We start from the raw sequence: 25,331 nt of genomic DNA on the forward strand, positions 1-25,331 counted from the left end.
GTTAAGAGCTCCTTGTTATGTCTGGGTGATGAAGAGCTCCGAACACCCTCCCCCATCTGATCACGCTTTGGGATTTTATGGGGGGCATATTTTATGCCCTTTGATATTCGTCAGAGGGTCAGACCCCCTTGGAATATTCCATCCCAAACTGGTTGGATTGGATGTAAACTGGAGTAAAAATTGTGTTGGTGTGTGTGTGTTTTGTTGTCTATGAAGCAGACACATCTCGGGCCAAAAGTATGGAGATGGATGCCAAGAGTGTAGCCACTCTCTTCATCTGTCCCTCTCTCACATACACTACTTCGGGGCTGTCTGTACTAACTCTTCCGTCTGTGACTCTTACAGTAACAAAGGCGGTGAGCGACTGAATATTTTACGAGACCTTTTCGTCTCTCATCTATTGTTTATTTGAATTCCCCTTTTCGCAATCATAAGCCGCTACTATAAGGCTTCGCGTTGCTCAGGGTTCACACGAAGGCAACAAAGTCTGAAGCTTTCGCAGCAAACCACGCACTCTCTGGCAATAAACCCGCCTTTTGTTATTTACCAGCGAGGCAGGGGCACGTGTTACAGGGAAATCTGTCCTCGGGGGATTGAAGATGGCCTTCCTCACTTCCCTCCAGAGAATCATCTGGAGCCTTTATTATTGCCAACGCAGCTCGGCTGTGCTTAAATGGGTGGGGGGGGGTGGGTGGGATGTAGGGGTGGAGAGAGCAGTCCCCTTTCCTCCACGCCTGGCTTTGGGATGCTCTGCTGGTTATTGTTCCCTCAGCTCCATGGTTGTGTGTGTGTGTGTGTGTGTGTGTGTTCAGGCTCATATCAGTCACTTTATCCCCTGGTGATGAGGCGGGACACATCACCCTGTCAGCACAGCCAACACATCCAGCACCGGAATGAGGAATGTGAGCAGCGGTCGGAAAAATTGTACTACTGTATATTTTACAGCAAGTTGCTCTGTGCTGAGGATTGCTTCATGTTGCTTACTTATTTATAGTATTATATAATATACATTCTAGCAAAACGAGCGCCATTTTTCTGCTATCACAAGAACCAACTCGCTAATGGATTCATTTCAACGTTATTGCAGTAAAATTGTCAAGCTTTTGTAAACATATAGAGGCATGAGTGTGGAGGCCTGTTAAACCTTTGAAAGAGACCTCACCAATGGATTTATGTCCAAACAAGTCCTATGAATGGTTCAATCTGAGCAAACATCCCTTTTGATGTTGGCTTCCTTACTCTTTATATGAAACACCATGTAGAGTACCCATCTCGGCTTGACTTTGCCACAGTCTCTCCCTCTGTGCACCCACTACTGAGACAAACACTCTACAGTGGAAGAGGCGGGGTTAAGCTGGAAAAACACACAGCGCTCATAGATTCCCGTCCAAAGTTCTTTTTTTTAGAACCTCTGTGCATGGGATTCAAACAACTGTCTTGGATTTTTGTCAACCTGCTATGACGTTAGCAGTGTTGACTTTTCCATGCTGGGCTGTTCCTGCTGACAACACAACACCCTATGAAATGGTAAAAATAGAAAGTGAGGAATACAAGCAAGCTCAAAGAGAGATTGTTGGCATCACAGTAATGTCAAATATATACAGTACTTAAAAGCTGCTCTAATCAATATTTTTGTATGAACACTGGAAAAAAATACTATTTGTAAGGTTTTTTTGGTGTCTTTTAACACATTGCTTTGGTTTCACGGCCTGAAACGGCTTTAATTTACTGTCACTGATCTTAGCAGCATTGTGTTCAGACATAGCAGGCTGCTGTTTCAAGCCGTGGCTACACACAGTTTGAGGGATTATTATCAACATTTTGGATGTGCTCACTTTTGGATTTACCTCCAAATCCGGTCTGATCATCTGACCGCTGACACCCTCTGCCCTGTCAGGACTTTGTTGTAGGTATGTGTGTGTTTCCAGATCTTGGCAATTACTTTAACTGAGTACAGGGTTATCATCACTGATGTATAAGATTAAATTAAATGGAACCAAGTTGTCAATAAAATGTAATTTTACTTTAAGTTGTTCGCGGATGTAAAGTGTGCATGAAATCACTCGTTAGATCGGGTATTCTTGCAGTTACCCAGATGGCCTGTGTTGTTCTATGGAGGTGCGATGTCACACACAGAGCTGCTGAGACTCCGTTCACTGTCACAGTAGTCTGGTTCACCTAGAGATGACTCATTGTCCTGCTGGATGTAATCACATCAGAGACCCCAGGGGGAGAGATCCTCCACCCTCTTGTATCCACATTCCTTCCAGCCTCCCTCTTGTTGTCCCGTCTTCTTCCTTCACTCTTTTTCCACAACTTCTCTCACTTCCTTTCCAACCCAAATTATGAATAGACTGATGCTGTGTGAATTGTATCTGTAAGAATTTGTCACAGGCCATGTTAGACTGCCCCTATAGCGATGAATCAAAGAAGGTTGAAGTGTCTAAATTTGAAAGTAATGTCCTGAAGGCTGGGCTCTCTTGCTGATTTGATTTTACTGTAATTAAACCACCTCTCATTATCAGACTGCCGCTGCAACTGCAGAAGTGGGATGCAGGGTAGGCCAAGTTATCAATAATCCAGAGTAATGTCTCTCTTTGGTCGACCATCAATTGGTCATGATGCTATTTCTGTGCTTTTGGCGGTGTCTTATTTTAGCGTTGCAGAATAATGATTCATTGCAGAGCAGAAAGAGCAAAGATCCTTTCATGTGTGTGTGTGTGTGTGTGTGTCTTTATTTGAAAAAGATAGCGATAGAAGAAATGAGAGTATGAGAGAGAGGGGCTGCCTTGCTAGTTAATGTTCCTGAATGTGAAATCATCTGCTGGTTTCAGAACAGCTGATAAACTGTGTGCAGTGCGGCACTGCAGCAGTATTTACATCCCGTACAGTGGTGCTGGATTAGTGTCTGTCTGTGTCAGGGATGCCCAAACGCTCTACCGAGGAGGGCCATAGGGTGACGTGTCATGGACCTAAAGATAATAGTGGATGCTGCTTGTAGAAGATGATGATAATAGCTTCTCTGTCTTATATAATTATGAAGGCTGTCACAATACCTCCCATTAAGAAAGTGGCGTCTAAATCTTTACTCAGATTAAGATCTATGCATGCTGTGTAACCAGAGTCATTTTAACAATTTGCCATTAAAAGAGGGCTATTTCAATTTGTAGTCATGTTGGCAGCACTAGTGTAGCTTTAGGAATAACAACGCCAGTATGTCGGTCCACTACTGTGGTTTGGACTGCAATATCTCAACAACCATTCTTTGGTTGCTATGAAATGTGGTATACACATTTATGTTCCCCAGAGAATGAAGCCCACTGGCTTTAGTGATCCTCTGACCTTTCCTCTCGGGCCACCAGTAGGTGAACATTTGCATGTATCCAAGTGAAATATCTCAACATCTACTTGATGGAATGGCACAAAATTAAAGACAAAAAAAAGACATGTTTCCAAGAGGGTGGATCCTAATCACTTTAGTGATCCCTTTTTTTCTCTCCCTTACGGCCATGAGGTTGACTTGATTTGTGGCTTTGTTTGAACTGTCACAACAACTGTTGGATGGAATTTGGTCCAGATACTCCCTTCATCCCCTCGTGTAATCTTTAGGATCAAAATTTTAGCTTTATTATTTTTTTATGACCAATCTAATGATATTCCTATCAGACTCTCTGTACTTTGTGTGTAGTGGTAATTTTCTAAAATAATAACGCACGAAACTAAACATACATCTAATAGTAAACTATATATCTGCTAACATCTTGTTGTAAATCCTACCAGATTGCCACAATACCTACACTCTGGAAAACTGCTACCATAATCCCTGTACCCAAAAAAACAGAGGCCACAGAGCTCAACCACTATGCCCCGTTGCCCTCCTATCCATAACAAGGATGTGCCTGGAGAAGCTGCTGCTGAACTCCAGAACTCCACAACTGGAATTCCCCTCCAGTTTGCCTAAGAGGGGCACAGAGGAAGCTGTGGCCTGCCTGCTGCACTTCCTGGTGCCTGGCGCCTGGTGCAGAAGGGCTCGCTTTGGGAAAAGCCTTATCCCTGCACCCATAGTCGGCCTAAACAGCAGGCCTCGCTGAATAGACCTGAGTGTGTGCTGTTGTCTGTCATTGTATTACTGTTGTATGTATTATTGTCTGATGTATAAAGTGCTGTGGAGAGAAATTCCCCCTTGAGGACAATAAAGTCTAAGGTAGCATGTTAACAATGTCGTGAGCAAGTTAGCACGCTAGCGTTAGCCCTAAGCACAGCTGTGCCTAAGTAAAGCCTCACAAAGCTGCCGGCGGGGCTGTGACTTATTCTTGTGCAAAGTTGCTTTTCTACGTCACATTCTTACCTTATTCTTGTTGTCCTTGTATTCTACACAGGCAGTGTTGTTGGAAATACAAAGGTCTTTACAGGAAGGAATTTAACAACCGCTATTTGTTTGTCACTCATTTGCACATTCTACAGAGTGACATATTCATATCACAGCAAACATTTAGCGTGCTCTGTTTTATCGTTATCTGAGCTGAGTGCCATGCTCTGCTTACTGTCAAACACTTGACATCCACAGGGAAGAACGGAGCACTTAACCAGCCCAAAAAGCATGGCACAGGAGATGATAAAAAGCTGCGTCTGACACTAAAACTTCTATACATGGCAATAAGAAGCCATATATATATATATATATAAATATATACATATATAGTGCATTATATTATGCACTGGGAAAATAATCAAGGCATAGACAGCAAATGGCCCACGATATTTTCCTTTGAGGATGAAATTACAGTAAACTCAATAGCGAAACGGATTTTATCAATACCCTTTTAGTGTTCCATTTACCAAGCCCTGCTCCCCTCAGCATTTTGCTTCTACATCCTCCTCTGATCAAGACAGACTATATTTAGGTTGTTGCTCTCCAGAGAGCCCATTTGGGCCGTGAACCCCAAGTTGTGCTGTCCTACTCAATGTTGTTCTTTTTTTACCCTGACAGGCTCTCAGCAGTTGGTCTTTATCTCTGGAGTCTGTGTGATGTTGCAGATTCAGATTCACAGCGTGTCCTCGGATAAAGACAACTTAAAAAAAAACACAACCTAAAAGCAATGTTACAAAAACTGCATGGAGCGACCACGATGACTCGTCAACATTACAGCCCAATAGTAATGTTAATGTCTCCATGTCTCCTCTCTTGCAGTGGCTCATGCGCAGGACACACACCACCACTCCACAGAGAAGCCCCTGATTCAGTGCTACAAGTGTGGCGAGCCATGTAAGGGCGAGGTGCTGCGGGTGCAGAACAAGCACTTCCACCTCAAGTGCTTCACCTGTAAAGGTACTGTCATTTTATGTAATTAAATACAGTTCAATGGGTTTCACTCACTAGTATTTGCTGCATGTGATTTGGCTCAGTTTTACTCCATGTGAGACAACCCTAATATTATGATCCAAAAAGGCCGGTCTTCAGTAAATACGTTACAATTTACAAATGAGTCCACAGACGGCTTGTTTTTTTCTGAATTGGAAAAGATAAATGTGGGAGCTGTGTGAACATTGGCAACTAAGGTGTAACATTTATAAATTCATTGCTAATTTCATACTGTAGGACATTTGCTTCCTTTCATTCAGTATAGCAGCCTAATGCTGATTGTTTTCCGCTATGATGTAGAATGACAGTTCACAGGTATAGAGGAGTCAGAAGTGTGGTGACCCTTTAAGTAAAATGGCAAAAGTACAGCTGAACAAATTATTCTTTTTCCACGACTGTCCCAAAAAGCATCCCAATCACAGGAAGTTGGATAGGAGCAGTCCCTGAAGGACACAGCGTCCTTCCCATCCTCCTCTAACGGCCGGTGGCATGACTCATCTTCTCTTCTCAGACCTACATACTTCAATAATTGTACCATTCAGACTGCTATGACATGTGATGGTGCAAATCCTCCTGCATTTATCCTTATTACTGATGGATTTCTGGCATTCTGGCATGATTACGATGTAGCAGCCCACGGCTGACCAAGCAGTCTCACTCTTGCAGGCTAAACCTGCCTCGCCGAAGCCCTTGTAGTTAAGCTGTAACTGGAGCACTGTTATAAATTCTCCAAGGGCTCAGAATAACACAAGCAAACACTGAGATTAGCACCTAATTCTGTCCTTTACACGTGGATATACATGCTTGTAGAGAGTCAGTGGTTCTAAAAGTGTTTGTGCACACGAGACACGAGGACTGCATTATTAGCCAAAAGACACGCTGTCTTAGTCCTTGCTCTAAATATACATGTGCTGTTTTGAGTCTCCAACTTGTAGGACTAGAAATACCATGATTAACAGGTCGACTGAGGATATCGACACTCATATTATCCCCTTGGCATACAAATCCCAAACAGACGCCTTTTGCATATGTTTATCTCATTCCCTGAAATGCACAAAAGCAAAACCTTTTAATTCACTTTCATTTCAATTTCCTAAGTTGACCCTCTTGAGTTTCCAAAAAGGCATTTAATGTAATGGCATGCATCTGTTGAAAAGCTGAGGTGGCTGGACAAAGGCCACCAAATCTCCACTGCTGGTTTTCTCTTGACTCGGATAGCTTACAAGCTAATCTCGTCACCCGTGAGCCCTAATGCAATTAAATCTGATTCTCTGTCCCACTCGCTCCCATTCATCCCCAGGATTTAGCGTGCCTCATTGCATAAGAATGATTAGGTGGAGTCATCTCAAACATCAAAATATTTTCCCTCTTAGCTGTGGCATTTCCAAAGGGCTAATCGATTCCCAGCCCCACTCCGTGGTGCTGGAATGTTGGATCTCACAGTTCATATGACCATTATGTGGTGGAAATAATGTAAATACAGACGTACCGAGTCTGAATTGTGATTAAAACATATGTGGAGTTAACACCACATGTGCAGTCAGTGATTCTTGATAAATGGCAGAATTATGAGAATATTTTAATGTGACATGGAAAATAAGTGTTTTTTTAAAGCCATGATTTCTTTAATTAGCCATGACACTCTAAAATGTAACCCCAAATCAGCCACAAAAAGCAACATTAAAACATCGAAGTATGGGACAACATGGATGTCATGGATTTTTCAATGCGGGTCTGTCTGCTTGTCGACACATTAACTAACAACAACTATCTGATGGATTGCCATGACATTTGGTACAGACAATTATGTTTCCCAGAAGATGAATCCTATTGACTTTGATGATCCTTTGACTTTTCCTTCCAGCGCCACCATGAGGTTGACATTTGTGTTTCCAAGTGAATTGTTTAAACAACTTTCAGGATTGCCAATACATTTGGAGCAGACATTCATGTCCCCCTCAGGATCAACTGCAATAACTTTGGTTTGTCCTTCTAGCTTTTTACATACCACCATCATTAGCTCCAAAATTGAATTTGTCGAATAGAGCAAAATAAGCAAAAATAATTCTCATCAGCCTCAGTTGTACTATGTGTTTAGTGCTAATTATCAAATGTTTACGCACGCTAAGGCCTAAAAATAGGGCTAGGGCTCAGAAGGTTAACAAGATAACAAAAAAGGCTTGATTTATTGTACTTTTTTGATACAAGCATATAACACATAGGTGATGTTTAAAGCATGTCAAGTTAAAAACCGCCATGTTTTATGATGGACCAACCAAAAAGTGAAAAGCCATGAATCCGTGTCTGTGCTTGAAATCACAGAGATGAAAGCCATTATAGAATGTTTGAATTCTATATTTACTCCAATATAGTAAATCTTTCATGACATCTTTTCAATTGTTCCCCAATTGCTATTTCTGCCTCATCCAGCCTTTCATGTTTGTGTAGATGTCAAGGTTATATTTGAATTGAAGGAAGCTTGTTGGAGAATGACAGTGTAGTACTCGGAGTATTCAGAGCCAGTTATCTTCAGAAACAGATCAAGGCCATTTCCTGAGCTAGACAATTATAGAATTGTTGTTGCATTGAACACTACCTCCACACCAACAATGAAAAGACCTCGCTGTGGTAGTGCCGAATTATCGACCTGAGCCCTCATTGCAGAGTTCCTTCATAGGGACAAGGTCTTTTCTTTTTTTCACGACTGTAATCGCTGATGAAAGGATTTTTACGTTACGCTTCACATTGTAACGCACACAGCTGTTAAAATGAATTTCAAGGCATCCATTTCATGAAATCAGCGAGCCACTCAGGATTACACGGACTAGGGCTTAACAAAGCCGTTGATGCGTGGAGGGGATGGGTGGCCTGATGTTTATAAGGGCAGAGCACTAAATGACCTGACTCGCAGTGCCAATGTGTGTGTCCCGTACAGTGTGCGGCTGTGACCTTGCCCAGGGGGGCTTCTTCATGAAGAATGGAGAGTATCTGTGCACGCTGGACTACCAACGCATGCACGGCACCCGCTGCAATGGCTGTGGGGACTTTGTGGAGGGGGAAGTGGTCACCGCACTGGGCAAGACCTACCACCCTGCCTGCTTCGTCTGCACCATCTGCAAGTAAGGCACACAGACTCGTTTTGCATTAGCTGGCGAAGAGTTACCTCGATCTTAATGCGTGCTTTCCAAAACAGTAATCATGTGAAGTGACAGACAAACAATCAGATGGCAGGGATTCCAGGAGACAGTGTACAGTACCAGGCTGTGTGTCACGTCTGAGTCATCTGACTAAACGTCCTCCTCAGGGACACAGTGTTGACACACATCCACATCATCAAGTCCTGTCATCTTAAGCCCCATCAGACAGCCTGCACACCCACGGCTAATAAACCCTTACACTTACCTCTGGGCCACAGCTCACGTCTTGTCGACCGATTGTTTCATGTCACCTCTCTTCCAGACGACCGTTCCCCGCTGGGGACAGGGTGACCTTCAACGGGAAGGACTGCTTGTGTCAGTACTGTGTCGAGCCCATGTCTCCGGGACCAAAGGACATCCTGGGCTCCAGCAGTAAGTCGCCATTGTCTAATAAACACATACACACAGGTTGAATGCACAGGAAGGCGTTCGCTTTCACACGATGCCATTGTGGCTTCCACACAGAATTGGGAAGTTTGCAGTAGGATTCTTAGCGAAAGTGGATTAGTTGAAGGATTTAAATATCTGGACAATTTCAGTCAAGTCTGGTGCTTATGGTGGTATGATTCATGCATGACATTTAATGTAGCTGGTGGCCAGTCATTATAACTGTGATGTATTTGTGCTGTGAAGAATAATTTTCCAGTTTACATATAGCGCACACATTATTAGCATACATTCTATTTAAACTGCCGTATCGATGGAATCGTGAACGTTAACCCCTTCACAAGCAGCAGCCTGTTGGTTGGTAAGTCAACTTGAGCTGTGCAGCCAAACACTGTTCAAACTAATACAACTTTACCTTCAATACTAGTGGGGTTCCAGAAGTTTCCAGACCAAAAATGTCAGGCTGAATTTTGGGAAAAAGAGGGAAAATGTAAAGGGGTGAAGTGTGTAAAACAGTTGGTACTACTCAACAGTTCCACATCGCAGTAAAGAAAAGACTTTGTAAGGACCTTTCCTGCAACCCAGTTCTGCCTGAAGACTGAATGATGTAGGGTTATCATTCAGTCTCTCCTCTCCTCTGTAAACGCAGCCTTGTGTTGGACCAGCCATGTTTATGAATAACACCAAGACGGGCCTTGCTAAATAATGCATGGCCATGCATTTCCTTTCCTTTGGAACAGGGAATGTGCAGCCCTCAAAAACCCCTCCTCTTCCAACTCCTCTCATCCTCCTTCTTTCTCTTCCTGCCCCTCCCCCCCCCTCCCACAGTGGTCTCTCAGTTGGTGTTTGAAGAGCTTTCAGACAAGATCACCTATAAATAAGGCATGCTGATTCTCCTCACGTCATCACCACAGCCTCGTTATGCCTTACGTAGTTATCGTGTCCTGTGGGTGCAGAGGGCTCTGTGTTGCTTTCATCCTCTATTCATTAAAGAAGAGACGACTGGAAGGATTGTTCATTTAGAAACCAACCTCAAGCACTTTTTTAAGCCCCTGGATCCCACTTGGATATGGATGGAGCTTTTAGAGCCATGGTAAGAGAGATGTGGATGATAGAAAGAGGCAGCTATCAGAACACCGCTGCTTAAACTCTATCACCATCTAGTGTCTTGGGTCACAACTGACAACACGTCTCATTTCTTTGCATGCAATCGTTTCTCCTCGGGTTAATGTGAGCCCGTTAAAGGCTGTGTTTTAAATGAAACAAACCTTCACTCGAGCATTAATTCTCTCTACTAACATTTCCTTCCCTTCTTTTTGTACTTTCTTGTAGTTTTTGTTGCGACAACGCATAACTTAATGTCACTTTTGCTTTTTTGCAGACTGTGCAGGATGTGGCCGAGACATTAAGAACGGACAGGCTCTCCTAGCATTGGACAAACAGTGGCATCTGGGCTGCTTTAAGTGTAAGGCCTGCAGCAAAGTGCTGACTGGCGAGTACATCAGCAAGTAAGCAGCTCATACCCACTGTAATTACAGGCTGCCTGGTCAAATTCAGGCCTGCATGAGGTTCACACATGATATATTTCATTGGCAAGTCCCCGCTGCTTAGATTTGTCTGTCTCCACTCAGGGATGGCGCCCCCTACTGTGAGAAGGACTACCAGATCCATTTTGGAGTTCAGTGTGAGGCGTGTCATCAGTTCATCACAGGGAAGGTGCTAGAGGTAAGACACACACACAGACACACACACACACACACACACATCCCATTCTTCAGCTTCAACATCCCTCTTAGTGGCTCGCTATTACAGGCAGATGTCTCTCTGTGCAGCCAGATGTGAAATGTATAATATGCTTTTGTAAACAGATTTAATTTTGCACCTGGATTTCATAAGAATCCTGCCTACGGTACGGTAGGCAGGAAAGAGTGAACAAATACTTTCACTTGAATTTGAGTACTTATGGTTAATTGAAGGACTAAAATAACAGCAGATACATTTGGGAAGTATACCTAATGTTTCAAATTAAAGTGTGCGTTATGTGGATTAACAGAGAGTTGGTTGTAATGTCTAAATTCTGCTTCTCATTAAGACACAGGATGAAGCCTTGGAATGGAATTGTGAAATGTAGTTTGATAATCTCTGGTGTAATCTCTTCGTCACAGAGCCAAAGAGACTCTTGGCATGATTGTATTCAACTAAAAGATTAATTCTAAGCAGATTTATATGTCTTTCCAACCCTGCCTAAATACACATTTTGCACACGGTCATTTTGCTACAAATTACATAAATATTACATAAAAAAACGAATGTGATCTGATGTTTAGGAAGCGATCAGTATTCAATGATACTGTACGTCATGCAGCTGTAATGAAACTCTTGTTTGCATCGTTGTCGAGTCGAGTTTATGTAAAACGTCACCAACACTCTTTGTGATCACTGGTCTCTTGAACAAGTTCCAGCCTGTCTGTTCTGCAGACAGTGATCCACTCAGACGCTGAGTTGTGTGTCATTTAATGGTATGAAAATGTCACTGCTAGCCAGCCAGCCAGGCTTACAGTAATCCAGCACTAAGGCAGGTCTTTATGACAATAGGAAAAGGCCTCGGCGTCTCACCCCTGAGCCGCTGCCAATAGATCAGCGGGGCCAAAGCCACAGCAGTCGGTCTGATAGTCCAATCACTGACCCAAGACCCAGGTCAAATACCTCGTAGCCATCGGTGGGTTTGCATACCTGCTGCTCCTCTGGGTGTGCAATGTGAATGGCTTATTAATGCAGGGTTAATTAATGCAGCTATTAAATTCTCAGAGAAATAAGGAGTGTATTTAATGGCATACTACACATATAGCATAAGTACCTTTATTATCCCTGAGAGAGAGAGAGATATGTGAGGAGACTATTGGGTGGGAGGTGCTGTAAAGTGCTTGCTATAGCTGCTCTGTAAAATGTGAAAATGCAAATGTTAGTCAATGGCTCCATATCTCTAGGCCTCAACGAGTGTTCACTTGCCAGCTGAAACGTTACCGAGGGTTGTTATACAGCAGGCACAATTTCTTTTGGGTGTTTTATCACCCCCGGTCAAAGTCACATCGGCGTTTTAGTGGTGCTCTCTGCATGCAAAGTGCCACGTCAATGTAGATGGAAATTCAGGTGCTCTAGCCGTCAGATCATTTTATTGGATGGCATTATGCAGGTTATCACAAAGAGCAACGCTCAGGTAGAGAAGGCGGGTTGACTGTGTCAAACAGGCAGGTGTCATGGGGGACATTCAATAATAACTTAACAGTCTTTCAATTTTTCAGAACTGAAAGAGAATATGACTGGAATACATTAAATAATTTCACATTCCCACTTGAACTGTTAAGCAACACCATATTTACATTAACCCTGCAGACGAGTCTCAGGGAAACATATTCACCAACAGCTGCCCACTGTGCAATTTCATCAACAGTCATTCTTGAAGGAAGAGCGAGCAGTTATACTGGATCGGATGAAACTATCCGTTGCACTAACAGGGTTTGGATGTTAGAGGAGGGAGATGCAGCTGGGAGCGGGTAGAGCTCTGGGTTTACTTCCTGGAAGTCGCAGCTCTTCGCTTCAATGCAGACTTCATTGATCTTCATTTTCCTCTGTCGTCAAGTCTGTTTTGTGCGCTCTGTGTTTTCCAGGCAGGAGATAAGCACTACCACCCTAGCTGTGCGAGATGCAGTAGGTGCAATCAGATGTTCACAGAAGGAGAAGAGATGTATCTGCAAGGTGAGCGGACATTCCTGCATTATCGCCGTCACATGAAAACTTTGTTACTCCACTTTGGTTGACAGAAACTGTAGAATGGCATGCTTCTCTGTAGTTTGAGTAAGGCTCAGGGGTATAAAACCCGTCGGCGTGGGTATAAAATGGCATACTTTTTCTTTTCTTATTATCATTTACTGTGTGATTTGTCTGCTTATATGCCGTGCTGCTGACACACTGTGTACTGAGAGTTAATTTCCATGCTGTACTGGAAACAAATTCCACCAACTCTAGCTGCGTAGCAATTAAAGTGCAGCGACGTGAAGTGAGGTAAAGTCTGTGGTGGTCTGGCCACCATAAGCTGACAGAAGTTCTTCTATGCTCCTCCTATACATCTCTGAAACTACAAAAGAGATTTACACAATTCTTTCAAAAGACATATTGGGAGAATGCTGTCGAACATGTCACTTTAAAGTCTCCCGTAGGTGTTCAGTTGGGTTGAGATTTGGTGGCTGCAAAGGCCATAGCATATGGCTCACATTATTTTTATACCAATCAGTGACCCCCGTGTTGTGCATGTGCATTTGTGTCTCCACTCGTTTATGTAGATTTTTCCTTTAGCTCTCCAGCTCCCAGTCCACACTCTGCAACCTAATAAATGCACGACTTAAACTGGCCACTGAGCTGCTTGATGTAGCTAAATGCACGAAATTTTGTATTTTCAATACACCTAATGCTGACATTTTCAGCCTTTAATCAAGTCTGTTAATAACCCATGTAATAACCCATTTGTCCCCCATCTGTACAGAATATGGATATTATCGTATCTCCTTTCCAACACACTTTTAGATCACATTTAGTCATATTTGCAAAATGCATTTCGATAAAGTGAATATATTCTATTTCCATATGTCGTTCTAAATGTATTTTCTCTCCTTAGGATCAACAGTGTGGCATCCCGGCTGCAAGAACACCACCAGAACAGAGGAGAGACACAGGGAGCGGGTAGGAATTTGGGTGTCACTGACTCCATTGTCCATAACTTTGTCTTGACTGAAAGCACCTTTCTGTTCATGTCTCATGACAAAGTTATCCTGGAAAAGATAGAAATTCGGAATATGTAACGAGGGATTCTGCATGGGCTGTTCCCGCTCCCTCGATGAACTGTTAAACCTTAACCTACCATGGTTTACATCATTTGCCTATTGAGGCGGTGCTAGGAGTGTGTGTGTGTGTGTGTGTGTGTGTGTGTGTGTGTGTGTGTGTGTGTGCCGTTGCATGCGTGTACAAGTATTTGTTCATTTGCATATTTACATGTTCGCCTTGATGTATGTGTGAACTGTAAGTCGGGCTGGAGAGGCACAACCCCTCGTGTGATGTCCTGTGAACCCCCCTCTCCCTTCCTCCACAGCTATTGCCTCCGTCCCTCTTATTCCTCCAAAAAAACAGAAAGGCAGGTACTGTATTCGCTATTGGCTATGAGATGGCATCATCCTGTGTTCCACCATGTACATAGGACATGATGCACTGTATGCTGCCATCTGCTGGAGACAGCCTGCAGTGCGCCCTCTGCGTGTCATACGGAGCCATTCAGTCTTGTCCTTTTAACGCCTTAATGTGCGCTCATATCAAAGGTGCATGAGACAAAGATATGCGCACATTTGGTGACAAATTTTGTCTTTTTCAAATCCCTCATTCACCAATTAGGTGAAAAGCTCGTTTAACTCTCAGACCTGCTGCTGCCATCCAAACTTTCCATTTCCCATAAACAAGCATGAGGTCCTTAAGAACATAAAATCACAGCGTGAAGCACTCATTCACTTTGCAAATTTGCAAATTTGCAAATGATTGACCCAATCATGAAATAACATTTTAGCTTTTCAAAGTACCTCATGTTATTAATGGAACGTCAATACAGGGTTTGTCAATCCCCTCTCATCGCTCATACAGTATAAAAGCCAAACGGTGTAATGTTGGAGTGTTTTGGGTAATAACCACGGTGATGTGCAGATGGCAGGGGGCTGTGGCTCATGGGAGACAGATTGCCTGACAGACGTTGTTGGGACTAACATCCACTTGTGTGTTTCTTTTCTCGCAGCCTACGAGGTCATCGTCCGAGAGTATTTGTTCCAGACCTGGTTCAAGCATACCTGGCTCACCGGGTCACACGATCTATGTGAGAACTGTTATGGACTTATATTTGTTTTTTAGATTTATTTTGTCTAAATAGATGGTTCTGTCTTACTAGTCACAAATTCCCTTTTTTATAACGGCCTCTTTTGACAATTGAACCTTAGTAAACCCCCTTTACCCTTGTGTGTGTGTGTGTGTGTGTGTGTGTGTATGTGTATGTGTGTATGCATCTTTGTCTTTATTTGTCTCCCTAGGCAAAAGTAGACAATGAGATCCTTGATTACCGAGACCTAGCTGCCATTCCAAAAGTCAAAGCCATTTATGACATTGAGCGTCCTGATCTTATTACCTATGAACCTTTGTACACCACCTCCCTGGCTGAGAGAGAGGAGAGAGGAGAGAGTGTGGGAGAGGTAAACACACAGACCGTATGCAACTGTTCCTGCATGCATGTCCTCTTCATGCACATACAGTACTGTGCATTAAGATAAATATTCCTCAAATGATCCTCTGTTTTGATGTTGGCAAATAATGCTGCGTTTGAAAGCCTTTATGCAGTACTGAACTTCTTCTGTCCCTCACAGCTCCACACTGCCAGGAGGGAGCGTTCCCCCTTGCCTGATGACAGGGTAAGATACGTCACCGTGTGCTGATCATGATGAATTATCCTAAATCGGCAATGATATTCATGTCTGGCTTTCTGGGCTCTTTCTTTGACAACTAAGTTATAATTCAGATTTCTTTGATTCTTCTAGTGCTCAAGAAACATGTCGCCAACCCCATCTGGTGAGGTGAGCATATCATTTTGTCATATTAACTGTCCCCTGTATGCGATTAAATGCAGCATATACGTAATGTCTCAATAATGCCTTCAATTCGTGTAATAACCTGTGTGTGTGTGTGTGTGTGTGTGTGTGTGTGTGTGTGTGTGTGTGTCAGGGCTCTTACGAGAGGAGGGAACGTATCCTCCAAAGGTCCACCAGTCAGGGCTCCATAGGATCACCAGTTTATAATCGACATGGTTACACCCCCACCCTGTCACGGTCACCGCAGCATTTTCACAGACCAGGTGAGTGTGTGTGCATGTGTGCGTGTGTGTGTGTGTGGGCACATGTATAGTGTTCCATAGTTTATGATAAAATCAGTGTTTTTTTTATGAGGTGGATTGGTGAGATCTTTACTGGTCAGGTATAGATGACAGTTGAAACACTGTGGATGAGTTCACTGACCCTCCACTTTAAAGTTCTCACTTCTCTCCTTCTGGTCGTTTTACATCTTTAAAGGGGAACTTTGCCAAAATTGACTTTGGATTGTTATGTTTATCCTTTTTGCTTTGATGGGCAATCCATCCTTTTTGCAGAATAACAACCACAAAGTCAAATTTGCGCCTTTAACAACACAGTTTCTCAGAGTTTTCTATTGTTTCCATTAAAAAGTTTGATTTTAAAGTGTAACACTCTTCCTCGTTTCTGACTGTTCATCTTAAATACTCCTTACCTCTCAGTTTGGGTGTCTTTTATTTCCTTTTTTACAGCATTTGATTCCTGTATATCCTCCTTTTCTTTTGTCCCTCACCTTCTCACCTTCTATCTCCTCCCCACACTGACCACCTCTGCTGCCTGGTCCTGGGGTTTTGTCCCCTGTCCCACACCCTCCCTCCCTGCAGAGGCTCTGACAGGCATGCAGAAGCTCTGCTCCTCCTTGTGCAGTAACAGTGTGGGCTCCAGAAATAGTGACTCCCGCCCCACCTCCCCTTTCAGACACCACTTCATCCCCCATAGCCAAGGTAAGGGCCCCACTCCACTCCTCTCCGATGCCCCCCCCGAAGGCAACACATCATCTCCATCGTCACCTGCAAAGCCACCTCCTCGCCAGTGCCACCATCTGTCATTCTGGATCCAGCGCCATTTCTCATTAGACTATATCTGCCATCCTGAGTGGTCAAACCCATGCAGCCACTGATTCTTCACTAACTAGCATGGACCTCTTCACCTTTGCCTTTCGCAGCGTCTGCCAAAGTAGCTGACAGGCTCTTTGTGTTTGTGTTTTTGCAGCTTTGCATGTACGTGAGATATACTAGTAATACAAATCCAATATCCAAACTGACAGTTCCCCACATGTTGGATGATGGATGAGTTTTTTTCCTTGTCGGAAGGAGTCTCCAGACTCCAGTAAACTGTAAGTCTGAGATAAAAAGAACGGTTTTGTCGTTGCATGCCGAGGGTTATTAACTTTTTGACCGTGAGCTCTTATTAAACCGTGAATTCATATCATTCACCAGACTAACAGACATTATAGTTCCTAACCCATAGCACATTTCCCTTTCTCGCTTTTTTAAACTCTGCTAGTTTGCTCCGCCTTTTGTATCTTCATCATGCACATAGCATAGTGCTCCATTTACTTCATTTCTCAAAGGCAACCAGAATGTCTCCCATTCGCTGAAAGTGACTTCAGCTGGTCCCGTTGGTCCCTGTGTGTTGCACCCTTCAGACTGTGGTTCCCCATAGTATCCCTGCTTATGTTCTGTTCTTGGTTCTTCTCACTGGAGGCACTGACCCGCCGAGTGGCCGGAGCTCCCCCCTCCCGCTCAGGCCCGACAGCCGGCCGGTCACCCCGCCTCTATCTCAGACCCCTAAACATTTCCACCTTCCAGGTAGGAGCTGGAGCGCACCCTGTCACTGCTCGTCCCTTCTTACTATCTATCTGTCTATCCGTCTGTCCGTCTATCCGTCTATCCGTCTATCTGTCTGTCTATCTGTCTGTCTGTCTATTTCTATATCTGTCTGTCTATCTGTTTGTCTGTCTATCTGTTTGTCTGTCTATCTATCTATCTGTCTGTCTGTCTGTCTGTCTGTCTGTCTGTCTGTCACTATACTCCATTTGGGATCAGCTTTTGCTTTTCCCCCTCTTCTTTCATATTCCAGGAAAAACGGCGAAATTCAATGTAATCCCTATGTGTGTGTAATTGCTTGGAGATGTTTACAATAGATCTTATTTTTGTATAGTAGAGGCACTGTATGATCCGTAAACGTCTTTTCTGTCTGTATTTGAATGTTTTCAGATCAGGGGAGCAACATCTACAGAAAACCACCCATCTACAAACTACACGGTACCTCTCCTCCTCTAGTATAGCCTGTTTACTGTTAAAACAGAAAGGGAAAAATGTCTGTCTGAGTACAAATTTAGAGTAATACTCTAGGTAGTTATGTTATTGAGCCAAGCTCTTTTCTGGAAACGCTTTCGTTAATCAACTGAAATTCACAGTGTATTCGTCTAACCATGTAGTCACCCCCAGTGTCAGTGTATGAGCACTGTTTGAAGTCTGTCTCCAATCCTCTTCAGTCTGATCTGAAGCTTGTTTTAAACACTGCACTTTGTCTCTGAACAAGTCACAGGAGTAATGTTAGAGTTTTCTAAAAGCGAGACTATGTAACTTTTGTGACAAATACAGAATGATGTAATTTCTGTTAAAGGCAATCTGAATGGCAACACAACAACACGTCTCCTGGTTAGCAATGTGTTTACTTAATCTTCAGCATTTGTGATAAAACCATTCAAATACTTATCTGCGACAGGCTTTAATGTAATGTAACAGTAGCACAAGTAGAGAAAAGAGATAAAGTCAGCAAACTGACTCAGTAATGTCAGTTACACTGTAATCAACCTGAAGTTGGCTAACGTTAGCTAGCATTAGCCACTACAGTGGTCCTACCAGACCAAGTAAGGCAGTAGCAACAAAAGCGCATTGAATTGAACAAGGGTGCGTTTTTTTGCTTATGAACTCAACTTTTCATTCGTAAGTTGAAGAATCCATTTTCTTTTTTTTTCTTCCAAAGTTACATAGTCTGGCTTTAAAATTAGTCAAAAAAATATGTTAATGGCCAAAGCATATGTCACTTGTGTACATGCACGCCAGCTGGTTTGAGACTTTTCTACAACTGAATGGTGTTTCCCACAACAGGTGTAATCTTGCTTGTACAAGATGTAACTAAAATCATCCTTGAAACATCCTTAAAACCACATTGACTCTCAATCCAATATTCGCTGACTTGTTAGGAAAGACATCTTGTGGTAAGCGTACATTTTAAACCTGGACTACCCAGGATTAAATGAACCTTGTGTCTGACGATCAGATGGTGCTAAGAATGTTTACCTGTGGTTGAGACCGTGACTCCGACACTGATAGATCAGTTCCCATGGTTACCAACCTAGATACAGATGCCATAGCACGTCAAAGCAAGTCTGCTGATGAGATCATCAGATCCGCCACCTTCCCCGCTGCCCATGCTCCCTCTCCAGATGACAGCTCACGGAGTGAGGCCGACCGTTGGCCCTGCTCTCTCGCTGTATTAGGTACAGTAGGCTCCTGATGGGCATGCTTGCACTGCGACCTTGTAGTGGTACAACAGACACCTCACCACAACCTAACTCTTCTTGTTCCTCCCTTTCCAGCTGCCCCAAAAGCTTTAACTGCATCCCTGCTTCACTCCGAGCTCACGCTTTTATTCAGGCGTTTCAGTATTTGCCTTTAAGTTTTGCTTGCACAAAGCAGAAGCGTTGTTTGGTTTCTGTTGCTGCCATGTTATTGTCTGCTTGAGGTAGCATCAGTTTCACCATTTTACTGCACATGATGGGTGCACTTGCTTTACACAATAGTGCCACAAATGACTTGGACAGAGATCACTGAGACTGACTTCAAACTAACTTTTGTCTGTCTGTCTTACATTGTGCTGTTCTGTGTATTTGACATCCAGTAAATTCTTGACATGAATGATGAAGCGTGAACATCTGTCATGTCAGTGTAGCCAAATATTCCAATAAGCCCTCCTGTTTGTCTGTCTCGTCAACTCTGTCTCACATTTGTGTTCCTCCGTCCACCTATTGCTCATTTACCGTGTGTAATCCTCACTGCTCTACAGCCAAATGAAGCCGCCACATCTTTCTGTCCTTCTCTAAATTTGAACTGTGGATGGAGCATTTCATCTGGTTGTACTCTACATAAAAGGACATGTGAAGCATGGTTTCCTCCAGAGATGTGTATGTGTCTTTATGTGTGCGTATTTATGTGTTTTTTGTAACATTTGGGGCTTGTTTATGGCACCCATAGGTCCAGAAGGGAGGAGAAGATCCAGAGAAGAGGAGGAGGAAGAGGCCTTGAAAAAAAAGCAGCTCCACGAGGAACATCTCAGCAAGGTCAGTGAGATAACCTTAAATCTTCATTTTAACATCTGTATCTTTGACTGCCATGTGACTGAAATGAAAGCCAAACACGCATGCTTTTGTATCCTTAATGTTTGTGTCATAGATCGATTGAATTATTTGAATGTGTGTAGATTCAGTCTGGTTTGGGAAAGCTCATCCTGAAGGAGGAGATGGAGAAAGAGCAGATCAGGGAGCGTCACGCACGTAGCCTCTCTGCCCAGCGCTACGACCCCAAACAGACCAACTGTGACACAGGTACGGAGCAGCTTCATCAGCTAATACGCTCTTGAGTTGTCAGCAGTGTACTGTAACAGAAGGTCTGTGCTATATCTTACTTGTAGATCGCTGCATTTTGTTCTGCTGTAACATGTCTGGATTATGAAATAGCTTCAATTTGTGATTTTGAAGCATCCCTGTTCATGTAAATGTTCCTGATTCGAGTCAACGTCTCTTTAATTCCAAATTTAAATTTGAGCATCACTTATGTTTCAGATCTGACTTCTCCGACCAAAACTAACTCTCTGCCTGGCTACGGAAGGAATGGGCTGCACCGGGTGAGAGCTCACTCATACTAACAAGAATGTTAGTATGAGTTGTCATCAATGCCAGAAACGCTAATTATATACAGGATTTAATACTTATAATTCAATCCTATTCTGGTCCTAAATCAGCAACAAAATCCCCATATGTTAACTGTTGTCTGTGTCCCCACAGCCCCAGTCAACAGACTTCACCCAGTACAACAGCTATGGCGACATGTGTGGAGGAGGCAGAGGTGAGAGCTGCTACCAGAATGTAGCCACCAAGCAAATCTCTTGCCAATGTCACCAGAGCTATTCAGCATCAGTATTCAGAAATGGCTTGCTACGTGTACATAAATGGACCTGCATTTTGAAATATTTGCATAATGATTCACACAATGTGTCATCAGGGACAAAAGTGTTGTAGATAGTAGCCTGGCAGGGGATTTGACAGCAAAACCATTAACTGTGAGTCTCATTTTCTGTCCCATGTTGTCCTGCAGAGTTTCAGGTATGTCTCCCATCCGCTTTTCCACATGGCATGCTTCCTCACCTTGCATCATGTATTTGCTTGCTCATGGGTTGCAAGAGGCACCTTGCCCTGAATGCACACCGCCCACTCCTGCCACATGCTTGCATCACTGTCGGATTTAAAGTCAACTACAGGGCATGCGGTGCAGTGATTTCAAATGCCCAAACATGCACTGCCCAGTAGCTGAACCAGTGTACTGTAAATGCAATGTACAGTCATCGCCTCACGTCTTGTTTTGTGTGTTGTTTACCAATGTAACGACTCAAGCTAAATGTGTAATTTAATTATTCGATTTTAAAATTCACCATAGAAAAAAAACAATACTACAGAGACATTCAGAAAACATGTCAGTGACTGCCCATCTCCAATACTAATTAAGATACTGAACAGTATCCAAGCTACTTGCTCCATCCAGTGAAAACTGTGCCCACAGTCATTAGTGGACATATTCATGCCATTAACCCTGCAGTCCCCTTCCACTATATTACATTTGTGTATGTTCTATTCTTTAGCACATTAAGGATGGCCGTGCAGCACTTGCAAGGATGGACAGGGGAGTATCTATGCCTAATATGTTGGAACCAAAAGCAAGTATCTTCTTCTTTTTGTACTAATGACAACAATGTAATCTACACTGAAATATGTTTAAACATTTATACATTGTTCACTTACTTTAGTTCATTTCAACTTGTGAATGAGGACACATTTTCCGACTAATATAGAGATAGTCTAACCTCCACATTTCAGTAAGAAAAAAAAAAGGACCAGCCCAAAAGAGGAGGATGAAATGAATGAATTAGCATGTTGCATTTAGCCTCATGGTACGGCGACATTGGTGGAAGAAATAGGAAACTAAAAGAGATTTTACTGAAGGTGAAAGACTCACATTAGCTGGGTTCCTGATGATTTAGCATGCTGCTTCAGGAGCTGCCGAGTCACGCTTAGCATGCTGGCTTCTCCATGCTCATCTGCACATAGCTTTGACTTAAAGTGGCTGGATACTGTATGCAGCATACAGTGGAGAATCCAACGCCCAGATTGTCATCCAAACAACTCATATCACTATATACTGCGTAGTATATAAAGCATTGTACATTACTGTGTGGATATGAGTTGGTCAGAGGCCTCAAAGAACTTCTAGTTGCTTATTAATGACTATCATTTGCCTGTTTCTTCTTGTACAGAGGGGATAAGTTATTTAGAAAAGTAAAAGCAGGACAATCATTCCCATGTGGATATACTTGGCCTACATTACTGCTGTTAGTTCTTTTTTCAGTTCGCATTAAATTCCTCTAAAAATACAACCCGTTACATAACTGTTTTCATGTTTTTGCCCTTACCTAATCTATTGCACGTTTTCTACACTGACAAAAAGTGTGCACACCATTATGGCACCCTGCATTTGCCCAACGACCTAAAAACCAGCTCTCACTCCGTCAGCCTCCTGTCACATACCTGTTCTCCCACCCAGTGTTCCCTCTGTCACAGTCAGAACTACAAAAATATCAAAATTTGATAGCTTTGTTTGATTAAAAAAACGGTTTGCAGGTTTGTGAAGTTTAGCCCTAGCTCGTAGGTTTGACCTGTTTGACTGACGAGTGTCTCCCTCTGAAGGTGTATCCCTATGAAATGCTCATGATAACCAGTAGAGGGAGAGCTAAACTGCCCAGGGATGTGGACAGAACCAGACTGGAGGTATCAGATTTCCACGTGACTGCCCGCAATTGATACTGGATTTCTCTACTTTGTGTAAATAACATGTTACACAAATACAATTGAAGCAAGGAATGTGCAGTATCCATTGCCTCTTGTCATTTCTGCAGTGACCCTTTTTGTGGCTTTGGTGCTAACCACGAACAACCCCCCCCTCTCCTCCTTTGTTTTCTCCACCTTTGTTCTCAATTCTAGCGCCACTTAGCACCTGAAATGTTCTTTGACTTCTTTGGAATGGAGATCCAGGAGTTTGACAGGCTTCCCCTGTGGAAACGCAACGACATGAAAAAGAAGGCCAAGCTCTTCTAGCACTCAGAGCAGCATGCACATACTGTACATTCATTCAGATAGCACACGCCAACTGTAATCTAGATGTAGGTTTTTGGTTCATTTCCCTTTCTTCTGTTTTTTTGTTTTATCCTGGCATAATCAAGGAAGCCATGAAATGGACTATTTTTTTTTTTTTTTGCTCTGATGCTTCCTGAGACTGTGAGCTGAATGATTTGTCCAGATAGACTTGCAGAGAAAACAAGGAATCTCTTCCACGTTCAAAAATGACAAAGAATGAGAATGAATGAATGATAAATAGGGTCTTTTATTTGTTTTGACGGCGCTTGTTTTACTTCTTGCTTTGCTTTGGGTGGAACTGCTTTCCTTTCTTTCTTGCTTGTTTCTTCCTACTATTTGTTGCTGTTGATTCCTGTGGAACTTTGTAAGTACAGTAGAACCTCATGGCCCCATTACGCCATGTCCATGCTCGTAGCTTGAACATGTGTCAGCTTTCCTTCGCTTGGGCTGAAACGGTTTTAGTCCAAAGTTTGCAAGAATCGGCTCAGTGAGTCTTTGAATCATTTTTTTTAAATAAAGCCGCTGGGAAAGCAGTCAGCAGACCCACTAACTGTTTTACTGGATCTACGTGGAAATGAATCATCCGAGCACCTACACATCGCCAGTGTCCTTCCCTTGGCTACTGTACACGCCAAACATTCATCTGACCCTCACAAAAAGAAAATGTCTCTCTTCTCAGGCTCTCATAAACATGGCCAAACACTTTCCCTTTACATGTATTGGAAGTACAAATATATTTTAATGCCGTATCCAACATACAGTAGCCAACAAATAGATAAAACACCTAATGTAAGAAGCAACTGTATTTGAAAGTACTGTTTTATAAATGAAAACCCACACTGCCATTTGTTGTATTGAAATCTAAGCCAATAAAGCTTTAAATCACCATGAACCATATGATCCTCAGCTCTACCAAAGGTACCCACTGCCTCTTTTCTGTTCTCTGTTTCTTCTCTGGATTTCACCAATAAACACACATCCTCTGTGATGTTACACAGGGTAAGAGGTTATCTGAGGACTTCACATTCATGTGACCAATCACACGGGGGAGTCTATTGACTTTCTAGACAAACTCTAACCTGTGACGAAAGATCTTTTTCCATGAGCTTGGTCTTTTAACTCTGATAGAAATATACAGTTTTTAAATGCATCTCAGTTTATTGTCAAATATTCCTCTGATGTCAATACACAGACTAGTGAACAACAGCCACCAAGTAAGGATTGTGTCACTATTCAGTATTATGTTTTGCGATGCAAAAATTGATACTTCATTACAGATCGTGCATTGAAAGCCCATTTGCAACACATTATGTTCTGGATATGTAAGTGACCATTTTCCAAAGCATACCGCAGCTTTTATTTTAGATTAAATGATTAATTTGGTCCTGTGTATGATATCCATGTTTTCCTATTGTTTGTCTCTGGGTTTGTGTTTCCAACAATGTGGCAACTCAGTGGGTTTATAAAAGCTGTGCTGTAAAGCAGCTAGCTGTTAATGAATATCCAAAGTCAGAGTCTCTCACCTGAACATTACTGTGAAACACTCCTCTAAAGACTTTCTAAGGTAAAGCTTGATATCACCCCACAATGATAGAAAATATAATGTTTAGAAAGTTCAATTTAATGAATAACTTACCTCAAGCATTTTTACATACTGAAATGAACTGAATAGTGGCTCCCTGGAGGGCAGGAGAAACGCAGTTAAAGTTCCCCTCCGGACTCATTTGAAGATAAAATACTCTGCTTGTAATAATACAAATTTCCCCCACAAAAAATAACTTCTATAAATCTGTTAGAATGTCTTAAAATTGCATCTGCTCCTTCTACCATGCACCTAAAAAACAGAATCTATGACTGCGAGTATTGTTCATTTTAAACTTCTGACAGATATGTCCTTCACTGAAAAGAGCATTCTAACTGTATGTTCTCCTCCAAACTATAATGTCATAAAAGCCTACATAATATCATCAAAATAAGCATCTTAAACTAAGATTTAAGGTAATCATGGAGAAACTTTCTCCTTCGCCAGATGAGTGTCAAAACAGCCATCTAGTGTTTAACTGTGCTCATACATCCTTCTGTACAGCGAAGCACCTACAAGTAGTAACATTAAACAAATGTATTTTTGGGTGGAGGGGGGCTTAAACAATGTAGAAAACAATGGTGTGTTTTGGAAAATGTCTTTGGTGGTATAACACATACAG

General features: G+C 42.6%; 1 protein-coding gene across 17 annotated transcripts in view; it reads left to right on the forward strand.

The window, feature by feature from the left end:
- The window catches only part of ablim1a (actin binding LIM protein 1a), a 40,087-nt gene extending 14,926 nt beyond the window's left edge, over nt 1-25,161 (forward strand). For 7 of the 17 annotated variants that reach the window (XM_031879961.1, XM_031879909.1, XM_031879928.1 and 4 more), the window contains 24 exons: nt 5,192-5,329; nt 8,298-8,481; nt 8,822-8,931; nt 10,328-10,454; nt 10,578-10,671; nt 12,615-12,702; nt 13,619-13,683; nt 14,777-14,854; nt 15,066-15,224; nt 15,396-15,440; nt 15,567-15,602; nt 15,751-15,880; nt 16,478-16,597; nt 17,360-17,464; nt 17,873-17,920; nt 19,024-19,164; nt 19,919-20,004; nt 20,145-20,268; nt 20,506-20,567; nt 20,728-20,788; nt 21,038-21,045; nt 21,579-21,653; nt 22,681-22,761; nt 22,975-25,161. In XM_031879961.1, coding sequence (XP_031735821.1) covers nt 5,192-5,329; nt 8,298-8,481; nt 8,822-8,931; nt 10,328-10,454; nt 10,578-10,671; nt 12,615-12,702; nt 13,619-13,683; nt 14,777-14,854; nt 15,066-15,224; nt 15,396-15,440; nt 15,567-15,602; nt 15,751-15,880; nt 16,478-16,597; nt 17,360-17,464; nt 17,873-17,920; nt 19,024-19,164; nt 19,919-20,004; nt 20,145-20,268; nt 20,506-20,567; nt 20,728-20,788; nt 21,038-21,045; nt 21,579-21,653; nt 22,681-22,761; nt 22,975-23,088 — 2,279 coding nt within the window. In that variant the 3' untranslated portion in view covers nt 23,089-25,161. Of the gene's footprint in view, nt 1-5,191; nt 5,330-8,297; nt 8,482-8,821; nt 8,932-10,327; nt 10,455-10,577; nt 10,672-12,614; nt 12,703-13,618; nt 13,684-14,089; nt 14,132-14,776; nt 14,855-15,065; nt 15,225-15,395; nt 15,441-15,566; nt 15,603-15,750; nt 15,881-16,477; nt 16,598-17,359; nt 17,465-17,872; nt 17,921-19,023; nt 19,165-19,918; nt 20,005-20,144; nt 20,269-20,505; nt 20,568-20,727; nt 20,789-21,037; nt 21,046-21,578; nt 21,663-22,680; nt 22,816-22,974 lie in introns of those variants that run through there. The other 10 variants (XM_031880008.1, XM_031879900.1, XM_031879894.1 and 7 more) reach the window with 10 other exon arrangements.
- The last annotated feature ends 170 nt before the right edge of the window (nt 25,162-25,331 follow it).

Source organism: Anarrhichthys ocellatus, unplaced genomic scaffold (assembly GCF_004355925.1).
Source record: "Anarrhichthys ocellatus isolate YVR2014 unplaced genomic scaffold, GSC_Weel_1.0 scaffold3, whole genome shotgun sequence".
NCBI classification, from domain to species: domain Eukaryota; kingdom Metazoa; phylum Chordata; class Actinopteri; order Perciformes; family Anarhichadidae; genus Anarrhichthys; species Anarrhichthys ocellatus.